The sequence below is a fragment of the Schistocerca nitens genome, chromosome 5 (genome assembly GCF_023898315.1).
Source record: "Schistocerca nitens isolate TAMUIC-IGC-003100 chromosome 5, iqSchNite1.1, whole genome shotgun sequence".
NCBI lineage: Eukaryota > Metazoa > Arthropoda > Insecta > Orthoptera > Acrididae > Schistocerca > Schistocerca nitens.
Genome location: NC_064618.1, coordinates 551,184,040 through 551,204,757, shown reverse-complemented (window position 1 = coordinate 551,204,757; position 20,718 = coordinate 551,184,040). Strand labels below are relative to the sequence as shown.

At 42.3% G+C, this 20,718-nt stretch overlaps 1 protein-coding gene across 1 annotated transcript in view; it reads left to right on the top strand.

Annotated features, from left to right (window-relative positions):
- LOC126260573 (neuroendocrine convertase 2) overlaps positions 1-20,718 on the top strand; it is a 1,523,774-nt gene that overhangs the window by 1,168,316 nt on the left and 334,740 nt on the right. Inside the window, exon 7 of the mRNA XM_049957908.1 lies at positions 18,928-19,016. Coding sequence (XP_049813865.1) covers positions 18,928-19,016 — 89 coding nt within the window. The remainder of the gene's footprint in view (positions 1-18,927; positions 19,017-20,718) is intronic.

Genomic DNA, 20,718 nt, shown 5'->3' with positions numbered 1-20,718 from the left:
CAGTAAAGGCAGAGAAGGGTCGAACGATCCGTGCCCCAAGAGTGAAGAACAATAGAAGAGAAGAACATCGAGTCTACAAAAATGGTCAACCTTCAGATAACAGATATGGGGCAACCAAATAAGTTTGTTGTCAAAAAGAAGACACAAGCAACGGAATTGGAGGACAATTGTCAGGCATTGAGCATCAAGATGGACTGTAATATGGCTACAGAAAACTGAAAACTGTGTGAGAGTCTACAAGGAAGTGTGCCACTGCTGTCGTTCTGCAGAGGCCCCCGAATGGGACGTAACACAAATACAGAAATCACCCACCTACAGAGCATTGGTGACCAATGGTCTGGCAGAGGCCACAAGTCCATTAGCAGTGATTTAAAAAAGGACACTTAATATGGAGCCCAATAGAATGTCATTCTCCTTGGTCCTTGTACAGCTGAGAACAGTGCCAACCTGAGCGCAGAACGATCAATTGGACAGGAATTTGCGAACAAAAATCGGGAGAGGGCCCCAAAGACTCCACTCATGGAGCATAAGGAGGATGTGATGATGCCAAGCTGTGTCATAGGCCTTACGAAGATAAAAGAAAATGGCAACAAGATAGCGGCACTGAGAGAAGGCGTACTGAACTGCTGTTTCCCACAGAAGCATATGATCAGTTGGAGACTGTCCCTCCCAAAAGCCACAGTGGTAAGTGGATAAAATGTCCCAAGATTCAAGAACCCAACAGGGCTGAAGAGCCACCATCTGCCCTAGTAACTTGGAAGGGGAGGTGGGATATTTGCAGGCTGATGGGCCGCTAAGTATTAATCGAGAATGGATCCTTGGCAGGGTTAAGATCAGGAACTACAATACTGTCTCTCCATTGAAAGGGAAAAATGCCTTGGAGCCAACAGGGTCAAACACTTTGAGGAGATACTGGTGTTGTGGAGGATTGAGGTGTTGATGTAACTGGTTATGGATGGGATCAGGACCAGGAGCTGAATCATGGGAAAAAGAAAGCGCCAGAAGAAGCTCCCATTCAGTAAAAGGTTCATTGTAGGATTCTGGTGACACAGGTAAACCATATGTGGGAAGCTTCAGCCCACCATTTCTGGAGGAAGAAGACAGCTAAACAGGAAGCTGAAGCCAATGCCGTCGCAAAATGGGTAGCAAGGTGTTCTGCAAGAACTGATGGATCTGTACAAAGGCCACCTGGAAGGGCACTGCTGGAAATTGAAGATTACTGCTGACAATCTTGCAGGATGTGGCGTAAAATGAGATTTGTGGAGAACGATACAAGCTGCTGACTAAAACGTAATAAGGGATTGCAACTCTGGGAGGTGATGGTAGTATCCATTACAGTTCTACTGAATAATCAGAGAGCAGGCATCCAAATGGGAGGTAAATGGGCTGTAGCCAACCACATCACCAGGTCACCAGGACTTGTGCTTCTTCTTCTTCTTCTCTTTCATAGGTTGAGGAGGACAGGGCACAGATGGATAGTAAGCTTCTGCAAAAGCTGAGTTATGGTAGCAGGCCTCCAGCTTGAGAGACGTTGTGGGGAGGGGTCCCAGAAGGAAGCCCTATCACCAATGGGCACCAAAGAAGTGGGACGCTTCTTCGACTGGGGAGGGGGAGTGGCGCCCAGAGGAGAGAGCGTTTGAACTGCAGGGGTGGGGGAGAAGAGAGAGGGCAGGACTAGGGTAAGGAAGAGGTAGGATGGTGAAATTACATAACAGACGTAGAAGTCATCGATACAGCATGGAGTCATTCATATTCTTGTGAGCCAGGCAATCTGATGAGCATGGAGAGTGACGATTTTGACACTTACACACACAGGTGGCGAAGCACAGGGGCTCCCCTCATGGAATGTGTGGCCACAGTCACCACATAGAGGGTCTGATATATACTGGGAAGACATGTGCCTGAAACGCAAGCTCTGAAAGAACCTCATGGGCGGTGAGACATACAGCTTCACATCACACAGATAACATATAACATTGACTCTCTGGTAGAGTACTTCCCTAGAAAGCCAGAATAATGGCACTAGCATCAGTGTGGTTGGCCTTACACCTTTCTGCACTTGTTGAACAAACTGAATGGCTCTTCATCCCAGATAGGCATGGATTTCCACATCAGTTTAAAGGATGATGAGTTCCCTGTAAAAAAAATGACTACCTGATCCATACTGAGAGACTGGAGAGGTGGAACAGCCACCGCAACGTCACCATGACAATCACAAGCGCAAAGAGCTGTAGATTGGGCGGCAGAAGGAGCTTTGATCAACAGGGAACCCGACCACATCTTCCTGAGAGAGTCAACTTCACCAAACTGGTTTTCGATTTTTTCCATAAAAACTAGCAGCTTTGTGGCTGTGAATGTGTCCACATTCGACCTACTATAGACCACCTAGCGGGGAAAATATTTTGTCCCAAGCTGGATAGCCTGGCCCTCCTCTCGGTGTGTAGCCAGGGAAGAGAAGGATGCAGGCTTATAAGGAGCAGCAATCGATGATCCGTTACCACTTAAAGACACAGCTGTAGTAAAATGGCCTGGTTTTTGAATCTTGATATACTTCATGCACAAAGCATCCATACTGATAGCACCCACTCTGATCAGGGGCTCTCCACATGGGCATCACCCATGTCTGGGAAGGCAGCTGTTGCTCCTGTGCTCCAATGCTCAGAAACAACAAGCAACAACTCCTGCACATTCTTGGGGAGGCAACAGCTCAGGTATCTGAAGTGTGATCCCTTTGTTCTCAGGAACCTCATCCAGATGGGTACATAACAGCCTCACAAGATAGACTGGTTACATGTGATGGTGACTTAACAGGATGGAGAGGGAGGAAGAGGGGAAGGAAGGAGGAGAAGAGGTATCCATGCCGTAGACGATAGGGAGGGAATTCTTCTCCAAATGACTCACACTAGAGACAGAAAATTTAGAAGCTGGGGTCAGACCCCAAAGGGGAACCAAAAACGCCAAAAAGAATGAAAGAGAAAAGGCAAGGGAAACAAAACCGTAAGGACTACAGGAAACCAGGTGGATAGCCAGGTCGACATAAATAAGAACACCGAGAGAGGGGAGGAGGGGGCAACAGGGAAGAAGTGAGGATGGGGAGGGAGGGGCACAGGGAAGGAAATGCAGCCTGGGAAGGAATAATGGGCTGCAATAGCTCGGGGCCCCGTGGGCGCCACGCATGCACTCACGAAAGAACCGTGAGCCTCCTGGAGGAAGTAGTAAAACTAAACCTTACGAATTTCCAGTGCACTACCGTTTAAAATCGTACACTACATACACCAACGACTGTGAAAATCACAACGCACAGGAAGAACGTGTAGAAGAACGCGCAAGCAGTAAATTATTAAGATTCCAAAGGACATGCTCAGATATTAATAGAACAACATCCTTTTGAGTGGGACCAGAAAAGTGAATGTTACCACGAGGTAGGACAGTGAAAAAGGGACAGATGAGAAGAAGGTAAGGGAGAAGATTAAGATTTTACGCCACATCAACTAAGAAGTTATCAGCGACGGAACACAAGCTCGGATTGGGGAAGGATGGAATAGGAAACAAGTTTTGTGCATTCAAAGGAAGCATCCTGGCATTTGTGTAAACTGTTTCATGAAATCACGGGTAACTGTGGGTGACCACGCGGATTTGAACGGCCACCATCCCGAATATTGGTTTTCCATTGCGCCGTTTCGCTCACAAGGGAACTTCCCCATCGCACCCCCGTCAGATTTAGTTATAAGTTGGCACAGTGGATAGGCTTGAAAAACTAAACACAGATCAATCGAGAAAACAGGAAGAAGTTGTGTGGAACTTTGAAATAAATAAGCAAAATATACAAACTGAGTAGTCCATGTGCAATATAGGCAACATCAAGGAGATTGCGAGCTTAGGAGCGCCGTGGTCCCGTGGTTAGTGTGAGCAGCTGCGGAACGTGAGGTCCTTGGTTCAAGTCTTCCTTCGAGTGAAAAGTTTAAGTTTTTATATAAACAACTTCGCTCTCCAAAATTCCAGGACATGTTCAGATTTGCTTGGAAATATGCATGATTTGACGGTCTACACACGGAAAAATTTGAAAACGTTAAAAACATATGTTTTGACAGAGCACAGAGAAAACTGTGCGACTGTGAAACTGTTGCATTCATTTGTTACAGTTTATCTGACAAACTCATGTTTTCATCACTTTTTGGGAGTGATTATCACATCCACAAGAAAACCTAAATCGGGCAATGTAGAAGAATCTTTTTACCCATTCGCCAAGTGTACAAGTTAGGTGGGTCGACAACACATTCCTGTCATGTGACGCACATGCCGTCACCAGTGTCGTATAGAATATATCAGACGTGTTTTCCTGTGGAGGAATCGGTTGACCTATGACCTTGCGAACAAATGTTTTCGGTTCCAATTGGAGAGGCACGTCCTTTCGTCTACAAATCGCACAGTTTTGCGGTGCGGTCGCAAAACAGACACAAAACTTATTACAGTGAACAGAGACGTCAATGAACGAACGGACAGATCATAACCTTGCAAAAATAAAGAAAATAAACTTTTTACTCGAGGGAAGACTTGAACCAAGGACCTCTCGTTCCGCAGCTGCTCACGCTAACCACGAGACCAGGGTGCTCTTGACCTCACAGCATCCTTGATGTTGCCTATCTTGCTCATGGACTACTCAATTTGTATACTCGTATTTTGCTTATTTTTTTCATAGTTCCACACATCTTCTTCCTGTTTTCTCGATTGATCTGTGTTCAGTTTTTCAAGGCCTATCCACTGTGCCAACTTATAACTAAATTTGACGGGGGTGCGATGGGGAGGTTCCCTTGTCAGTGTCGAAAAGAGATAATGTCAACGGAATAGGGTGCAATGTGAGCTTGTGAATGAATCCAAACGAGACAAATGATTTCTCGCTGGAATTCAATGTACCACGTCGTCGTATTTCGGTTCGTACCCGGCATAAACCCACGACAGTGATACGTGTGAAGAACCACATTAATCTATTGCACTATGTTGTGATCGGCTAATACTGAATTGCGCAAATTTACCACAGCGGGGTGACCAACATTTTTTGTGTGGCTGTACTGAAATGCGAAAGGGCACGTGAACGGGTAACGAGTGCAAAAATTCCTTTTTTCGTATGACACACTGCTCATTCTGCGTTCGCTCTGCTGTAAAGTAATTGGGGCATGCGCACAGGCTGTTTCAAAAAGTTTCGTCCGATTTCACACTCTTCTACTTTAATGAAAACAGATAGTTGGGGGCGAATGTTATTGTTCGCGTAGAATCTAAGAGCATGCTATGGTACCCACTGTAAGTTGTCGGTTTATGTCCTTGCCGATAGGGGTCTCCTTGGCAACAACCAGTGTGCATCGAGTCCACCCTAACAAAAGAAGATCTGTGTACTACGTTTCAACAATTGCAATTCAGGCCCAACTGTGGAGGGTAATTTTTGTCTGATTTACATCAATACACCCCCTACATCTCAGAATATTTGGAGATGGTACTAGCAGTTGCAAGACATTCGTTGTTTATGTAAGGGAACATCCATAAGTCGCCATCAAGTTCTAGTTCGAGACGAAAAGCGGATTCATCAGAGTTTTGCACGTTGCTTACAGAAGTCTACTCGTCGTCCTAGTCGAGGGTTATCCATTAATCATGTCTGATCATTCTGCTGGTGGATAACAAGGAGTTGGTGGGTTCCATGACAGATACCAAAGTAATAAGATGCACACGTAGTGTTTGATAAATTTCTTTTACTTTGCTTGTAAAACAGCAAGTCCTGAGCAATACCCAGTGCAAGTTCTCAAGGAAGCCATAGTCCAGTATCCAAAATAAAAATAGAGTCTAAATGACAACGCTTAGACTAGATAGAGCTGAACTAAGTGAGAAAATTGACTAAAAAGGACCCCTTGAGTGTGAGGTCGTAAAGGCCAATGATGTTTACGGTATTCGGCGCCCCCACACACTGTTTGTTTATCATGCAAACACAATATTGGTTGCTAATGGCAACTGGGTGCGGGGCTGGAGGCATCCAGTGATGAGCACAAGATGAGGCTGCGAAGCGTAATTGAACTGTTTAGTCGACGAGTGACTCACAACAGTGCCAGTGGTGTTAATAAAATGCACAGAAAGGGCAACGATAAACAAAGCAAACAGTGCATTATACCTACAACAACAGTTGCCGAAGTTCACATTTCGTCATAAGGGAAACCAAGGAATTTCACAGAGAGAGAAGGAATTGGCAGTTGAAAAATTAGCTTTTCAGAAAGATGAATCAGTGGAATGCGTGGTGCCGTATGCGCTCGACTGTGCTGACAACGTGCATGGGGAGTTAAGTGACGCCGATACGCGTTAACAAGTGAAGGTGGTACTGAAGCAGTGTCAAGCCATGTAATTCATCATCCATGTAGGACAGGGAGATACAAAGGAGCGGGTACTAAACATAATTAAGTACATGGAAGATTGCCCTCAGCACAGTTTTTAAACAATTATGAACAGGTTTCAAATAAGTCCGCAGCAATATTACCGTGTAACGCATAAGAAAAACTACGTATATACAAGGGAAGACAAGGTGCACTTGTTACAAAAACTGGTGTTTGCGAGTTTCAAGGATGCTACATACAATTTACAGGACATGCGTCGTAGCGTCCTACTTCGTTATGCACATCAAATTGCGTACAACGTGAATTACTGTGATTTCAGGGGAAGCAAAGGTTCAAATGGTTCTGAGCACTATGGGACTTAACTTCTGAGGTCATCAGTCCCCTAGAACTTAGAACTACTTAAACCTAACTTAACTTAAGGACATCACACACATCCATGCCTGAGGCAGGATTCGAACCTGCGACCGTAGCGGTCGCGCGGTTCCAGACTGTAGCGCTTAGAACCGCTCGGCCACCCCGGCTGGCTGGAAGCAATGGATGGCTGCATAATTTCAAACCGTACTACAGTATTGGAAGACGTAAGATAACGAAATTTCATACAAAGCATCAACTTGACGGTGTACAACAAACTACGGAGTCTGCACGAAAATTCGTATATGATATAAACAACATTATCCCAATGTTCAGTGATAAATTTGTTTTCAGCTCCGACCAATCGGTGTTTGAAGAGAAAATGCATGTGAAAGGAGTCCTGAAAATTAGAGGCACCAAGAGAGTTGTATCAAGAATAGCTAAGACCAATGCCTTAACGCATTCGTATATAATTATGCCGACTGTTAATCTGGATGGTAGGTTGGCTGGAAAGTTATTTATTGTGCTGCGAGAAGTTGGAGGTGGTCTGCCCCCTAGATTCTTTCTCGTGTGCATGATTTCTCAAGGGCAACAGGGAATATTTACGTCACATCAACCAATAGTGGAAAAACGGACGTAAGAGAACTATACCCACGTATGGGCACTATTTTTGGACAATAGCTGCTGAAAATAATTTGACTTTGCTTGATTCCTGGTCTGCTTATAAAAATCATACTCCTTTAAAGCAAACTACCCTTTCTGATATGATTCTATTTTCATTCTTTAAGAGTGGGTACCTAGTTGAACGTCCTGCACGGTTTGTAGCTCCCAAAGAGTTAGCCTTCGATCTACTAATGGACGTTGATATATATCAACGAAGAAACGTAATAATGTGTGCCCCGACCGGGAATCGAACCCGGAATCTCTTGCTTACATGGCAGACGCTCTACCCATCTTTTTTTTTTTAAAAAAAAAAAAAAAGAAAGTCTCATTTTGTTCGTTTTCGTTTGTTGTATTTTCTCGGGGCGGACGTCGCAAGACACCCGTTTCAGTTCGTCGTTGATCCATCAACTCAGTTTTTTTTATTACAGAAGGCAGCTAAACCTCTGACCGAACATGCTGAGTTACCATGCCGGCATCCATCTGAGCCACCGAGGGCACAGAGGATAGTGCGACTGCAGGGACTATCTTGCGCACGCCTCCCACAAGACCGACATTCTCACCTTGTATGTCCACACACTACATTCGTAGTGTCTCACCCCAACACGCTCATTATTCGTGGAAGATATTCTTACCAAGTCCCTGAAGAGGGGCAGCAGCCTTTTCAGTAGTTGCAGGGGCAACAGTCTGGATGATTGACTGATCTGGCCTTGTAACATTAACCAAAACAGCCTTGCTGTGCTGGTACTGCGAACGGCTGAAAGCAAGGGGAAACTACGGCCGTAATTTTTCCCGAGGGCATGCAGCTTACTGAATGGAGTAGCATGGAGAGCTGCATCAAACCAGTCTCAGGACTGAAGACCACAACAACAACAACAACATTCTTACCAAGTCCCTTAAGAGTTCACGGAATATGTGTGCATCCGCACAGATGAAGAAGGTCATGGCCTGTGTTGCCAGAACTATATACTTATATGGATATTGTGTCTGTTCTTTCCGAAAGAACAGACACCATATCCATGTAAGTATATTCGATCTTGATTGTGCGAAACTTTGTCATCACCGTGACGCGCCATTTTTCATACGGTGTTCATGGTGCAAGTTAATGGTTTGCTTTGAACATTTCTCTAATGTTGGCGATGTCCATTTTGTGAACTGTAATGCATACATCCCATAAAAAGTTCACCACTGCACCTTCTAGACACTTATTTTCTGTCGCCCTACTGATGCGCATGGTGAGTCATTAGCACAAATATTTTTCCTTTCTTAACTGTTAATACAATACTTTCAAATGACCCTTACCAATGACTGAACGTGAGACCTCGTACTCATGGGGTTCCTTTTGAGACTTAATGTCCGGCGTGCTGTGAGTCGCCTCCGCTACGGCGCTGGGCGCAGTTTGGCCTCCCGGTCGCGTGGTCGGTGACAATTTCTAAAGTGGGCTGGCGTATCGTGGTATCAGTAGCGCACGATAACACAAAACATACTTGGGAATACTTCAATCTTCTCTTATCTTCCATAAAAACCAAAGTTCTTTTTCGGAGAATTCCTCAAAAAGAAAATAAACAGTTTCTTTGAAATCAGCCAGTATTATTTTTTTATATAAAAATATTTCCTGGTAGCTTAATCAGACGAGCAACTTTGTATTCACATTGTTACCTTGGCATGATTAGTGCCTTCAGACTAACTCTTACATCAGACCAGACAACATACAATTTACAGTGTAGGCCCCTTATTTTTAAGTGTGAAGTAAAAAGAAAAATACGTGAGAGCCTTAAAGTTATTTTATTATTATAATCACCTTGCATATTATAATAACAACAGTAACAAAATCCAGAAACAGAAAAATGCTCAAAACTGGAGCGAGAGAGAAATGAGGCAAGAAATTAAGACGTGTCAGAGTTTGGGCAACACGATTATAAATATTGATTACGGTGTATAAGGATTAAGCGAGAAGTAATGGGGGAGGGGGTTAGTGTTACCATTACTTCATTTACCTACTATTTATTTTAAATGATTAGCTGTTTACCATAGCAACTGAAGCCAGCAACAGCTATAATTCTGGTATTTCACTTTAACATAGTCTGCTGCAAACAACGCAATCTCACACTCATAGAACCGTGTTGTAATGTTTAAACGCTCTTTCGCAGAACCCACATTTCATTTTCGGGCGCTCAGTAAAATTTCTAAATTTTTCGAACTTTTATAATTAACTTTGATGCTTATCAGGCTCAATCACACATTTATATAAATGCGTGTAACTCTCTAAGTGGCATTACAACGTTATGTTTTTGCATCATCTATCTCCTTAAGACTTCTGTGCAATTTACAGATACAATGTAAGTAACTCTTCTATTTTTGTTGTGCACAACATATTGAAAAGTGCTATTAGTTATATAAGTTATTGTGTCTCGTAATTTCAAAACAGGAGTAGTATACAGAAATTCAGAATGCTTGTGTAGATAATATGACTCGTCGTAATGTTTTTGTTCTCGCTTGGATGGAGGTTCAGATATGTTTAACAATTAAGCAATAACATATCATCATGTTTGTCATGTACACTTGCACCGTCTCGTTACCAAATGTGGTGTAAATCGCACAAAGCAACTACATATGACTAAGACTATCGTGTACACGGCATTATTCCTTAAACATTTTAATAAAAAACACAGAATACTATCCGTTATTGCCTTTTTTACGTTTACATACTTCCAATGATGAATTAAATATTCACAGAGTTTTAACTGTGACAATATACATATCGTATGGATACAGAAAACCTACTAAATAACACTTTTTGTTAGACATGAACTTTTTCTACACAAAAGATCGTGAAATATTGTATCCAAACACTGGCTTTTGAAATTTTCGAATTACAATTTCAGATGATCTATCATTCTCTTTTAGATTATTTTCTAGAAGTTACTGTAGAATAAATTGGCGTATTCTTAGAAAAAATAGTAGTACATAACGAATTTCTGTCTTCCATATTTCAAGTTATTAAACTGACTGTCGACTGGAATATCGGTATAATTTTGTGACTTACATATGAAATGAGATGAGAAATTTTGCAGTCTTCATGTTGTTAAATTATTTTAAGTGTGCTTGGAGCAGCGTTTAATAAACGTATCAGTAAGAAACGTAATTGCGAATTTAGGTCAACATAATAAAAATAAATAGTTTCGGATACTCCAGTAGTTTCAGGTACTGCATAAATGAATTTAACAGTCTGTCGCTGGCTCCTGTAAAAATCCGATACCGAATATTGCATTAAGTGAACTTCGCTACCTGACAGGAACATCGCACAGTGAATAATCAATTTGTTTCTCTCGAGCTTCACAAGGGTAAAAAAGGGAAAAGAAAGCGGCTAAAATTAAACTAATTACACAAAAACGCATATAAAAATTTAGATGCAGTGACACTTTTCATTGCGTGCGTCGGCAAAATGCCGCAGTAAACACAATGTGTGTGATATGTTTCTCGGAATGGTAACGGCCGGTTACCTGGTCTCTGCAATTTACGCTGTATGTTTGAGGCAGAAATTTAATAACACTTGACAGGCGATTTCACAACAGCGAATTTTGTGCGCACCAAGTGTCGTAATCGAATGATGTTTTGTTTCGTTGTTGTCAGCTCCACGCAATGCAATTACAAAATGCACAGGCATTGGTCAATTCATTTGCTGTGGGCTTCCGCTGGCGCTTTTTCAGTGGAGCATGCTGCTCATTTCATTATTATTTCGAATATAGTAAGCCGTTAGGAGGCCGTTTTTGATTACTCCCACACTCCCTGCAACTGGACGTGGCTGTCGACACGCGACAACCTCCGTTACCCGGTAATGTGACTTCTGCAGTTTAGTACCAGAGCAGTTGATTCCTGTCGGGAAGGTCACCAATAGTAGTTATTGACGGGAAGTCGTCGAGTAAAACAGAAGTAATATCTGGCGTTCTCCAAGGAAGTGTTACAGGTCTGCTGCTGTTACTGATCTACATAAACGATTTAAGAAACAATCTGAGCTGCCGTCTTAGATTGTTTACAGATGATGCTGTCTTTACCATCTTGCAAAACCATCAGAAGATCAGAACCAATTGCAAAATGATTTAGATATGATATTATATAATGTAGACATGCTATCTTTATGGTGAGAAAAGTAGCAATTGACTGAATAATGAAAAGTGTGAAGTCATGTACATGGTGACAGTTAGTGAGCTACATTAAATAAAATAGTCGTAACTTCTAAACGATTTGCATCAGGACGTTCAAACTGCACGGTTGGCCGGGGGCCATGTTGGGAATTAATATGGACATTATGGTTTGGCGACGAAGCCGACTTTTATTTGGACGAGTTTGTCAATAAGCAAAATTGTCCTATTTGGAGAACTGAGAATCCGCATTTCATGTTCGAGAAGTATCTTCGCTCTCAACGGACGGCAGTGTGGTGTGCAATGTCCAGTCACGGAATAATCGGTGCGATATTCCTTGATGACACAGCGACTACCGAACGATACATGAAAGTTTTGGAATCTGATTTCATCCCCATCATCCAAAGTGTGTAACGTTGCAGCAGCGTTTACGTTTACGTAGCTTGTTCCAACAGAACAAATAGTCCTGTCACGAAAAAAGCCACTTGTAACGTTTCCGCTCTTGCGTACGTTCACTCTTTAAAGCCTGTACTATGATAAGTTGACGGGCTTCACCTTCTAAGCAAGGATTTTATTAAATAAGATGACCGTGTGTACCTGAATGAAAGCAAAATCGGACTTATATCCAGTCAGTAACAACAATGATACGTCAAGCTAGTACAAAGTGCAACTACACGTTAATACGGACAAGAAACCTACGCAGCAGATGCTACCAATTATTAATAATACGGTCGCCAGCCTAATTAGGCATTACGTGAGTTTTTTCCTTGTACAAGTGGATGTACGTACAAACATAACCACACATAGTAATACTGCACTATATGGAAAACTTTAGAACCAGAAAAATCTACTAAACTAGTATTTTCCCTTTCTGTACTGATTTGGACAAGCTACAAATACACAACATTACACTACAATGATTACTACACACTGCATTTTGTCTATTGACCCAACTGAAATCGGGCATAGGTTGCCCTAGAAATAGCACTTTTGAAACACACATACAATGTCAATCTTAATAAGGAAAAAAACACTGATAAATTTAGGTTTTATATTGGCTTCCACTTTGCAGATCAAATCAGTTGAGTGCACTTCAGCATTTAAATGAATAGAAATGAAAAGAATGAAAAAGGGGGGGGGGGGACACTGAAACTGTTATGGTCACTGTGTTGAAACTATTAATTATTGGATACATGAAGCACTCAAGATTTAAAAAAATATGGGTTACTATTCTTTTTGTCTTATTAATTCCTCATTTAACTACCATTATTTTTGTTTCTGTTTAATTAAGCTTCATTACTAAACCACTTTCAACATTATCTTCAAAATTTGTCAGGTCTATTATTTACCAAAATATTCATTAACAACAAAGTTCTTTAAATATCTTTCTAGCATAGATAGTTCTGCACGTAATTCTTATTAACATGAATTTTAAATCTTCATTTCGGGACACTCGGATTGCACAACATGCGGAAAGGACCCTGTCCAGGTTAGTGATTAGGATCATTAATTAATAGGGCAATTCTGGTAAAAAGTCAAGTTATTATTGAACAGTTAGGAACAAGTTTAACACTGGTCCATACGGATACACTTGTAAAGATTTGACCTGTGTGAGTCGATGCGGCGATTGGCGGGCAGCGAGATGGCGAGGCGCACAGCACACATACAATCACAGCTATGGCTCTCGCTGTATCGGCCCTTGCTTCTTCTTGGCGTTGTAATCCTTTTCAATTCAGTGCCTATAGGATATAGCCATGCTGTATAGTCGTCGGAAACAGCACATCCGAGGCTCAAATGAAACCACTTTTTCCAGGATAGCCTCCTCGATCCGGAACGTGTTCCTCAGACCGGTGCCCAACTCCGACTGTGTTGCTGAGCCCGTTATATCGTACCGCGCCCGTGTGCATTTTCCCGCGCTCGCCTGCCATCCACCTTTTACCTCTCCCCTACAGATAGGGTATTCACCAAAGGTTTTACATTCCACATATCCTAATACATTGCCTACATATGGACCAGGCGTACAATTACAACTTTCACATCTTACAATTTTCCCAACATTATTTAAACTTCACTTCTATTATAACATTACTTGAAATTTAACATAAATATTAAAATTTACATCGAAATGTGTTTACAGTTTCTTTAACAGATTAACATAACAAGAAAAGAAATGGATTCAGAATATTGATTACAGTAATTTATCGAAAATCAGAAGAAAAAATTTTATATGTACAGTTGTTGTTGTTACAAGTGTACCTGATTTCGACAAGATGTGGTTCATGCAAGATGAAGCTCGGCCCCATCGAAGCAAGAGTGTGTTTGATGCCCTGGAGGAGCACTTTGGGGCGGCATTCTGGCTCTGGAGTACTCAGAGGTCACTGACATGGGTCTCGATTCGCTGCCATATTCTCCGAATCTGAACACGACCGACTCCCACACATTCGACTCCTTTTTGTGAGGCCATATTAAAGACAAAGTGTACAGTAGCAACCCCAGAACCATGCCTGAGCTGAAAACAGCTGCTCAAGAGGTAATTGACAACGTCGATATTCCGACACTTCAGCGGGTCATGTAGAATTTTGCTATTCGTCTGCGCCACATCATCGCCAATAACGCCAAGCATATCGAACATGTCATATCTTAAATCCGAGAATCTGCGATGATGTTTACATGTCGAATGAGGTTTGTGCACGCCTAGTTTGTAACTAATTTACTTCTTCTCATATAGTTGGGTAACTGTCACGCTGTACATAGTACTAAAGGAATCCTCTAAATATCGGACGCTCTCTACAGTAAGCAAATCTAAAGGTTGTGAATTCAAAAGAACACTTAGGAATTACAATTACGAATAACTCACACTGGAACGATTACTAGATAATATTTTGAGGAAAGCAAACTAAAGACTACAATTTATTGTCAGAACTCTGAGAAAATGCAACAGGTCTACTAAAGAGACTGCTTGCCCAATCTCCTCCAGATAGGTCTGAAATCAAAAAAGTTCAAACAAGGGCAGCTGGACTCGTTTGTATTAACGTGTCACTGATGTTATAAGTGAACTGGTGTAGCAATCATTAAAACAAAGGCGGTTTCGCTGTATCAGGATATCCTCATGAAATTTCAGTCACCAATATTTTAATGTGCCCCACCTAGATATGAAGAAATGATCATCATAACAAAATAACAGTAACCAAAGCTCGCATGGAAAGATCTAAGAGCTCGTTTCTCCCGCGCGCTGTTCGAAAGTGAAACAGTAGAGAAACAGCTTGATGGTTTTCCGATGAAACCTCTGCCAGGTACTTAATTGTGAATTTTGAGGTAATCATGTAGATGTAATTGTAGATGATTCCTTTCTGCTAGGAAGTACTGCTTTTCTCAAAAGTTAAAAGCACGGTTCACATTTAAATACCCCTCAATTCAAACCGCGCACCAGCCAAAGTCAGCAATTTTGTCTCTAAGTATGTTTGTAGTATGTTTGTATCTTTAAATGCAGTGATTCAGTTAACCTCGGTTCCATTGTTCTCTGGTTAGTAGTTTCCGAACTGACCACTCATTTTTCTGAGAAATTCGTCTTTAGAATGAGATTTTCACATTGCAGCGGAATGTGCGCTGATATGGAACTTCCTGGCAGATAAAACTGTGTGGCAGACAGAGACTCGAGCGCGGGACCTTTGCCTTTCGCGGGCAAGTGCTCTACCAACTGAGCTACCCAAGCACGACTCACGCCCCGTCCTCACAGCTTTTCTTCTGCCAGTACCTCGTCTGCTACCTTCCAAACTTTACTGAAGCTCTCCTGCGAGTCTCGATCCGGCACACAGTTTTAATCTTCCAGGAAGTTTCAATTCGTCTTTGTATATAACATCAGTGTTTTCTCTTCCTCACATAACCAGTGCTGTGTCAAATGCACTGCTGGCCACTGCGTTGTTACGAAGAGGACAAGGAAAATATGTTGATTTAGCATGATGTTTATTTGTTTGTAGGTGGAGATGATTAGTGTTTTTTTCCAACCACGCAAAGTAAGTTGGCGTAACGCTTTCTGAATAGTGTACGTAAGAAATTATTTCGCAGAGATGAATTTTTTACATTTCATGTAAGAATTAGAAACGCCTTCCAGCACATATCTAAATTCGATAGCGGGAGCATCGATGCCATGGTTTACAGTTCCGTGATGTTGCTGCTCACGATGGCGGGACCACACAACTGTCTTGCGAACATGGAATCGATGAACTCAAGAGAGCCATACTCAGTGCCATGTAGGATCTCACGACTACGTGTGACTAGCGCCCGAGAGGTCAAACGTATTTTTCACTCGTCCATACAGGGTCGTACTGTCACGTTCGTACATTGAGTCAGTAAATGGGCTTTTTTATAGCTAGACAGTCACACACACAGATAGTATGGTGACGAAACGTCTGCACGGCGGCCATTGTTGTGGCTTTCATTGACGGGGCAACAGAGAGACACGCCGCTAGTGATGCGCCCAACGGCTACACTGACATAGGGGTGGCCCATACGAGCCCTGGTTCTGCCTACACCTTCTCGATGGACGTATCCGTCTGGAGGCTCAGAAGACAACGAACGCTGCTAGATTGCATTCGTCGTCATCATACGAGCTCAACAACTCGTGTGATGACATGAAGTGCGATTGTGTACACAATACAGTCACTTCTGGTGCGAAAAACTAGTAACAGCCGCTATATATCTGACATACTAAGACCGGCATCTGAGCACTATCTTCGAGGTATCTGTGGTAATATCTTTTAACAAGATAACGCTAGACTTCGTGTCTGCCGTACTGTTCTGACCATCCCGATGCAGAGGGTGTTCGGTTGTTGCCCTGAAGCCAAAACACTCTCTAGATCACTTACCCACTGAAAACATCTGACCATGGGGTGCAGAGAGACTGGCATGGCGCTCCTCGCCACCTTTACGACTGATGAGCTAAGCAGTAGCCCTGAAACAACACAGAACGAAGTATCCATATCTATCATCCAATTTCATTTCGATACGATACCCAACCTGGCTAGAGCAGTTGTCGCCCGAGATGGCAGCTCTGTGTACTAGATTTCACAGCCTGAACGCCCCAAAATCACCTCCAAATTTAATCATGTATTTTTCTGCTATACAGTATAGGCATAATAAATAAAATTTCGTCGTTTGCTCTGCTTCCTCGTCGTTCATTGTTATTTGCTGTCTGTACCGATAGCAGCTGTACACGTCCGAATAGCCGAGCGGGTCAGTGCGCCGCTCTCAGGATTCGTGGAGGAGAGAGTCTGTCCGGGATCGAATCCGCCTCGCGGATTCACGACGAGGATTGGTGAGCCGGCCAAATGGATGCGGTTTGGCCGGTTTCCCACATCCATATAGGCAAATAACGGGCTGAGACACACACCCTGCGTCGGTTACAAGATTCACAAACATTCAGTTAAACGTTCTTACATTTGAACATGAAGTCTATATTAGACGCAGTCAGATGAGGCAGGCTACACACATTTCTCCCCGGGAGGAGCTGTGGCGTTAGGAAGGCGACATTCTGCCACCAACTTTCACCAAAGATACTTCAACCCATATAACAGTGCGGACCCTGTAGAGAAACGTAAAAAGACAAAGGAGGAGAAGAAGATGAAGTACAGGTGGCAGCTTTATACATCGGTGACAACTCTAATAACGAGAGAATTCCGTGTCAGTTAATAAAAGTATGCGGTTTCCTCCCTTGTCCATGCGCCGACTAAAATATGGATGGTGCAAAGCACTCTGGGATATCTTAAAGATCAGCTACGAATGTCTCATTTCATTACAGTCACAGATGTTGTAATAAAGATTACCGGATCAATACAATCATTAATGTATTGTTCTTGTTAAGAATACAGTAAGTTCTTACACTTTATTTCTATGTATGATTAATAGTGCTACAAATGCGCAAAATAACCTGTAGTACAGTGTGCTTGATCAAGTTTTTACCCAAAGGTGTCTATCAAACACATTAAAAAGTGTTAAAAGAAGTGTGGAGATGATTGTTTGAATATAGAACAATGAGATCAGATTACTAGTATTCTGAGTAATGAAATGTACTTGCATGTTTTAACGTTGATGTAAAAGTAGTACGTAGCTTCTTGCTCTCTTACTTCTTGCTGCGAGGCAACCATTTCTACACACCACACCACTTCACTCTAACGTCTTTATCATGCTTAACTTATCTCAGCCCAAGCATTAGAATTTGGACGACAACATTTCACTCTGTGCTTCAGTGAAAGTCTGTCGGTACAGACCTTACCAGAAAGTTTGGAAACACAATTTTCCTTTTGCTCCATATTCTTCGAATTTTGGGATTTTACGTAATTTATTTTATTCGTGATTCCCTATTCGTTAAGGAAAAGTGTGACAACCGGCACCTTTTGTCGAAGTGGAGTGACGCTTGTTGGGGAAAAGAAAAAAAAGCTTGTAATTACAGGCGCAACAGCTGATATTATAACTCCCGTGACGATCTGTATTGCATATTTTATTTCATACCGGTCGTCATAACATTGCCAAAGAATCATGAAAGCTGCTCTTCAAATAAACTTCAGTCGGATATGTTTACTGTTATTATCCAATTATTTTATCATTGTGAACTTCCATTTACATTATCACAGTACAAAACGTATAAAATGGGAACCATGTACGTGACGACGTGAAGGGATTACACTACCTCGAAAAAAAAACACATGACGTACTACTCGTACGTAACAAAGCGAGCATAAGAAGTGGGCTAGTAAAGGCAAAGAGGGCATACTTCGGTAAAGAAGTCAATTACTGTCAAAGATAGGACTTATTTTAAGGAATAATTTTCTAAGGACCTACGCCTGGAGCACAGACAGTGAAACAAGGGCTTCCACGACTGTATCCCATCGCATGCAGGACTGCGGAGACAATCTGGCTTCAAGTAATTGGCTTCCGGACTTGAATCTTATTAAGGAGAACCATTTCTGTCCGTCTTTAATTCGTTTCTGAAATACAGCCTCACAACAGTGAATGCCACTGCATGCGCTGAATTCAATGAATGAATGAATGAGGAAAAAAGAACAAGGAGGCGTGGAAAAGGGTTTCTGATAACATCAAAAGACTCCGGAGAAGAACATATTCACTGTTAGTCTGTACACTAATTTCTTGTCAGTAGTAACACTGAGCGCTGTTATGAATTATTACTGATCATAGCTAATTGTCGCTAGTCGTAATTTTACACAGCACAGAAATATAAAACCATATTTTACAATATAAATAATGCCAATATGTAATTTGAAATATTAATAAACACACAGATCATGAAGTCATTCAAATATATTTACCAGGGAAGTCCAAAGAGTGTTACTCATATACGTCTCTGCTGTGTTGTTACAAGCTAGTTTTCTTTCTTTGTTGTGTTGCAGTCACGGGACCCGTTGTGCTGGCGAGGTGGCAGCTGCCAGGGACAATGGGGTCTGCGGTGTGGGCGTGGCCTATGACTCCAAGATAGCGGGTAGGTGTATTACTTACGATATATTTGCTCCATCATTTGGCTACAATTTAGGTTCTTAGTTTACTCAATGATCTCTGGAAAGCAAGGCTGTCGAAAATTCCTTAGCTCATTTTCATTTTCATTGTGTATTTGTCTCAAAAGCTTAGTGTTTTTTTTTTTCTTTACGCTCTTGCACTGGGCGTATACAGTCTGGTAAAAAGAATATTACTTCTTTGAGCTAAAAACCTACATTCCCACGGTCAGGGAAGTAATGCGAGGAAACACAAATATAAACTGTTTGGTCTTTGCGCGCTTCGTGAGTCCACAGCCGAGTCCAAAGTTGTCGATTGCCTGTACTTATCTTCAGCCTTTGAATCAGGTTGTAACACCTTAAACCTCGTGGTCGTGATCCTATTGACACTTACATACACTTATTTCGTTATCACAGTCAAATACCGGATACCACACTCTTTGAAAAACAGTGACATAAATTGTTTCGACCGGATGTTACAAAGTAAATAAGTCAATTTTGATACCATCGAACCGAAAGAAGATAGCTGTTTCAAACACTCGGTAAAATCTCTTGCGCTTATCGTTTTCTACAACATGAGACGTCTCTCCATAATTTGCTTGCAACATATCTGTACCATGGAGAATGTATCTCGCTGTATGGTTGCAGAGAGGAGCTGCTATTCAAACTAGCTTGGTAACATGGAAGGTGGTGTTTCTCACGTTCGCTGCCAACGAATTCCCGCAAACATACTGCTGCATACCTGTCAGAAAGAGACTTGGGTTGAAAATGATTCATCCAAAATGCTCTCCTTCGGCGTAGTGAGTATGTCTGCACCTCAATGACACAGTGTAACAGACAGCGGCGATAATAAATAAAACCTATTGATTACTGACCAGATAGCATAGATATGGTCGGTTACCGGCCTTCATCACATAGTCCAAAAGAGTAAAACAGAAAGGCAGAGTAGAGAGAGTCATCGATAACACTGGTCAACGAACCAATTAATTTTTTCTAGATGATAGCTTAATCTACCCGCCAGGTTGCCCGAGAGCGCTAATGGGCTGCTTCCTGGACTCGGGTAGGCGCGCCGGCCCTGGAACGAATACGCCCGGCGGCTTAACGACGAGGGCCGGTGTGCCGGCCAGCCTGGATGTGGTTTTTATGCCGTTTTCCACATCTCCTAGGTGAATACCGGGCTGGTCCCCACGTCCCACTCGAGTTACACGACTGGCAGAGATCTGAACACGTTTACACTATCCCATGGATTACACTGGATGCAGACAGCTGGGGTACATTAATTCACCTGGGCGGGGGGGGGGGGGGGGGGGGGTACGGGGTGGCGGCAGGAAGGTCATCTGGCCACCCCTTAACATTGACCTTGCCAAATCCGTTCCTAGCAATTCCGACACTGCGAAACAGCGGGATGAAGGCACAAGCGAAAGAAGAAAGAAAGAAGGAAGGTAATAACTTAATCTAATGTTTTGAGTTATGAATCCAGATCTAACCTGACGTCTTTTTCCTCTTTTTTTCCCTTTAACCACAAACAGTTTTGTCACTATGCAATGTTATGAACTAGTAAATCAGAAAAGACGTCTCATTGTAAACAAGACAGTTTTCGCTCTTCAGCGTAAACAAAGAATTTATTGAATTATAAATACAGCCCTATCTCTTAATTGCTTAAACCGATAGGCCAGAACATTATGACTGCCA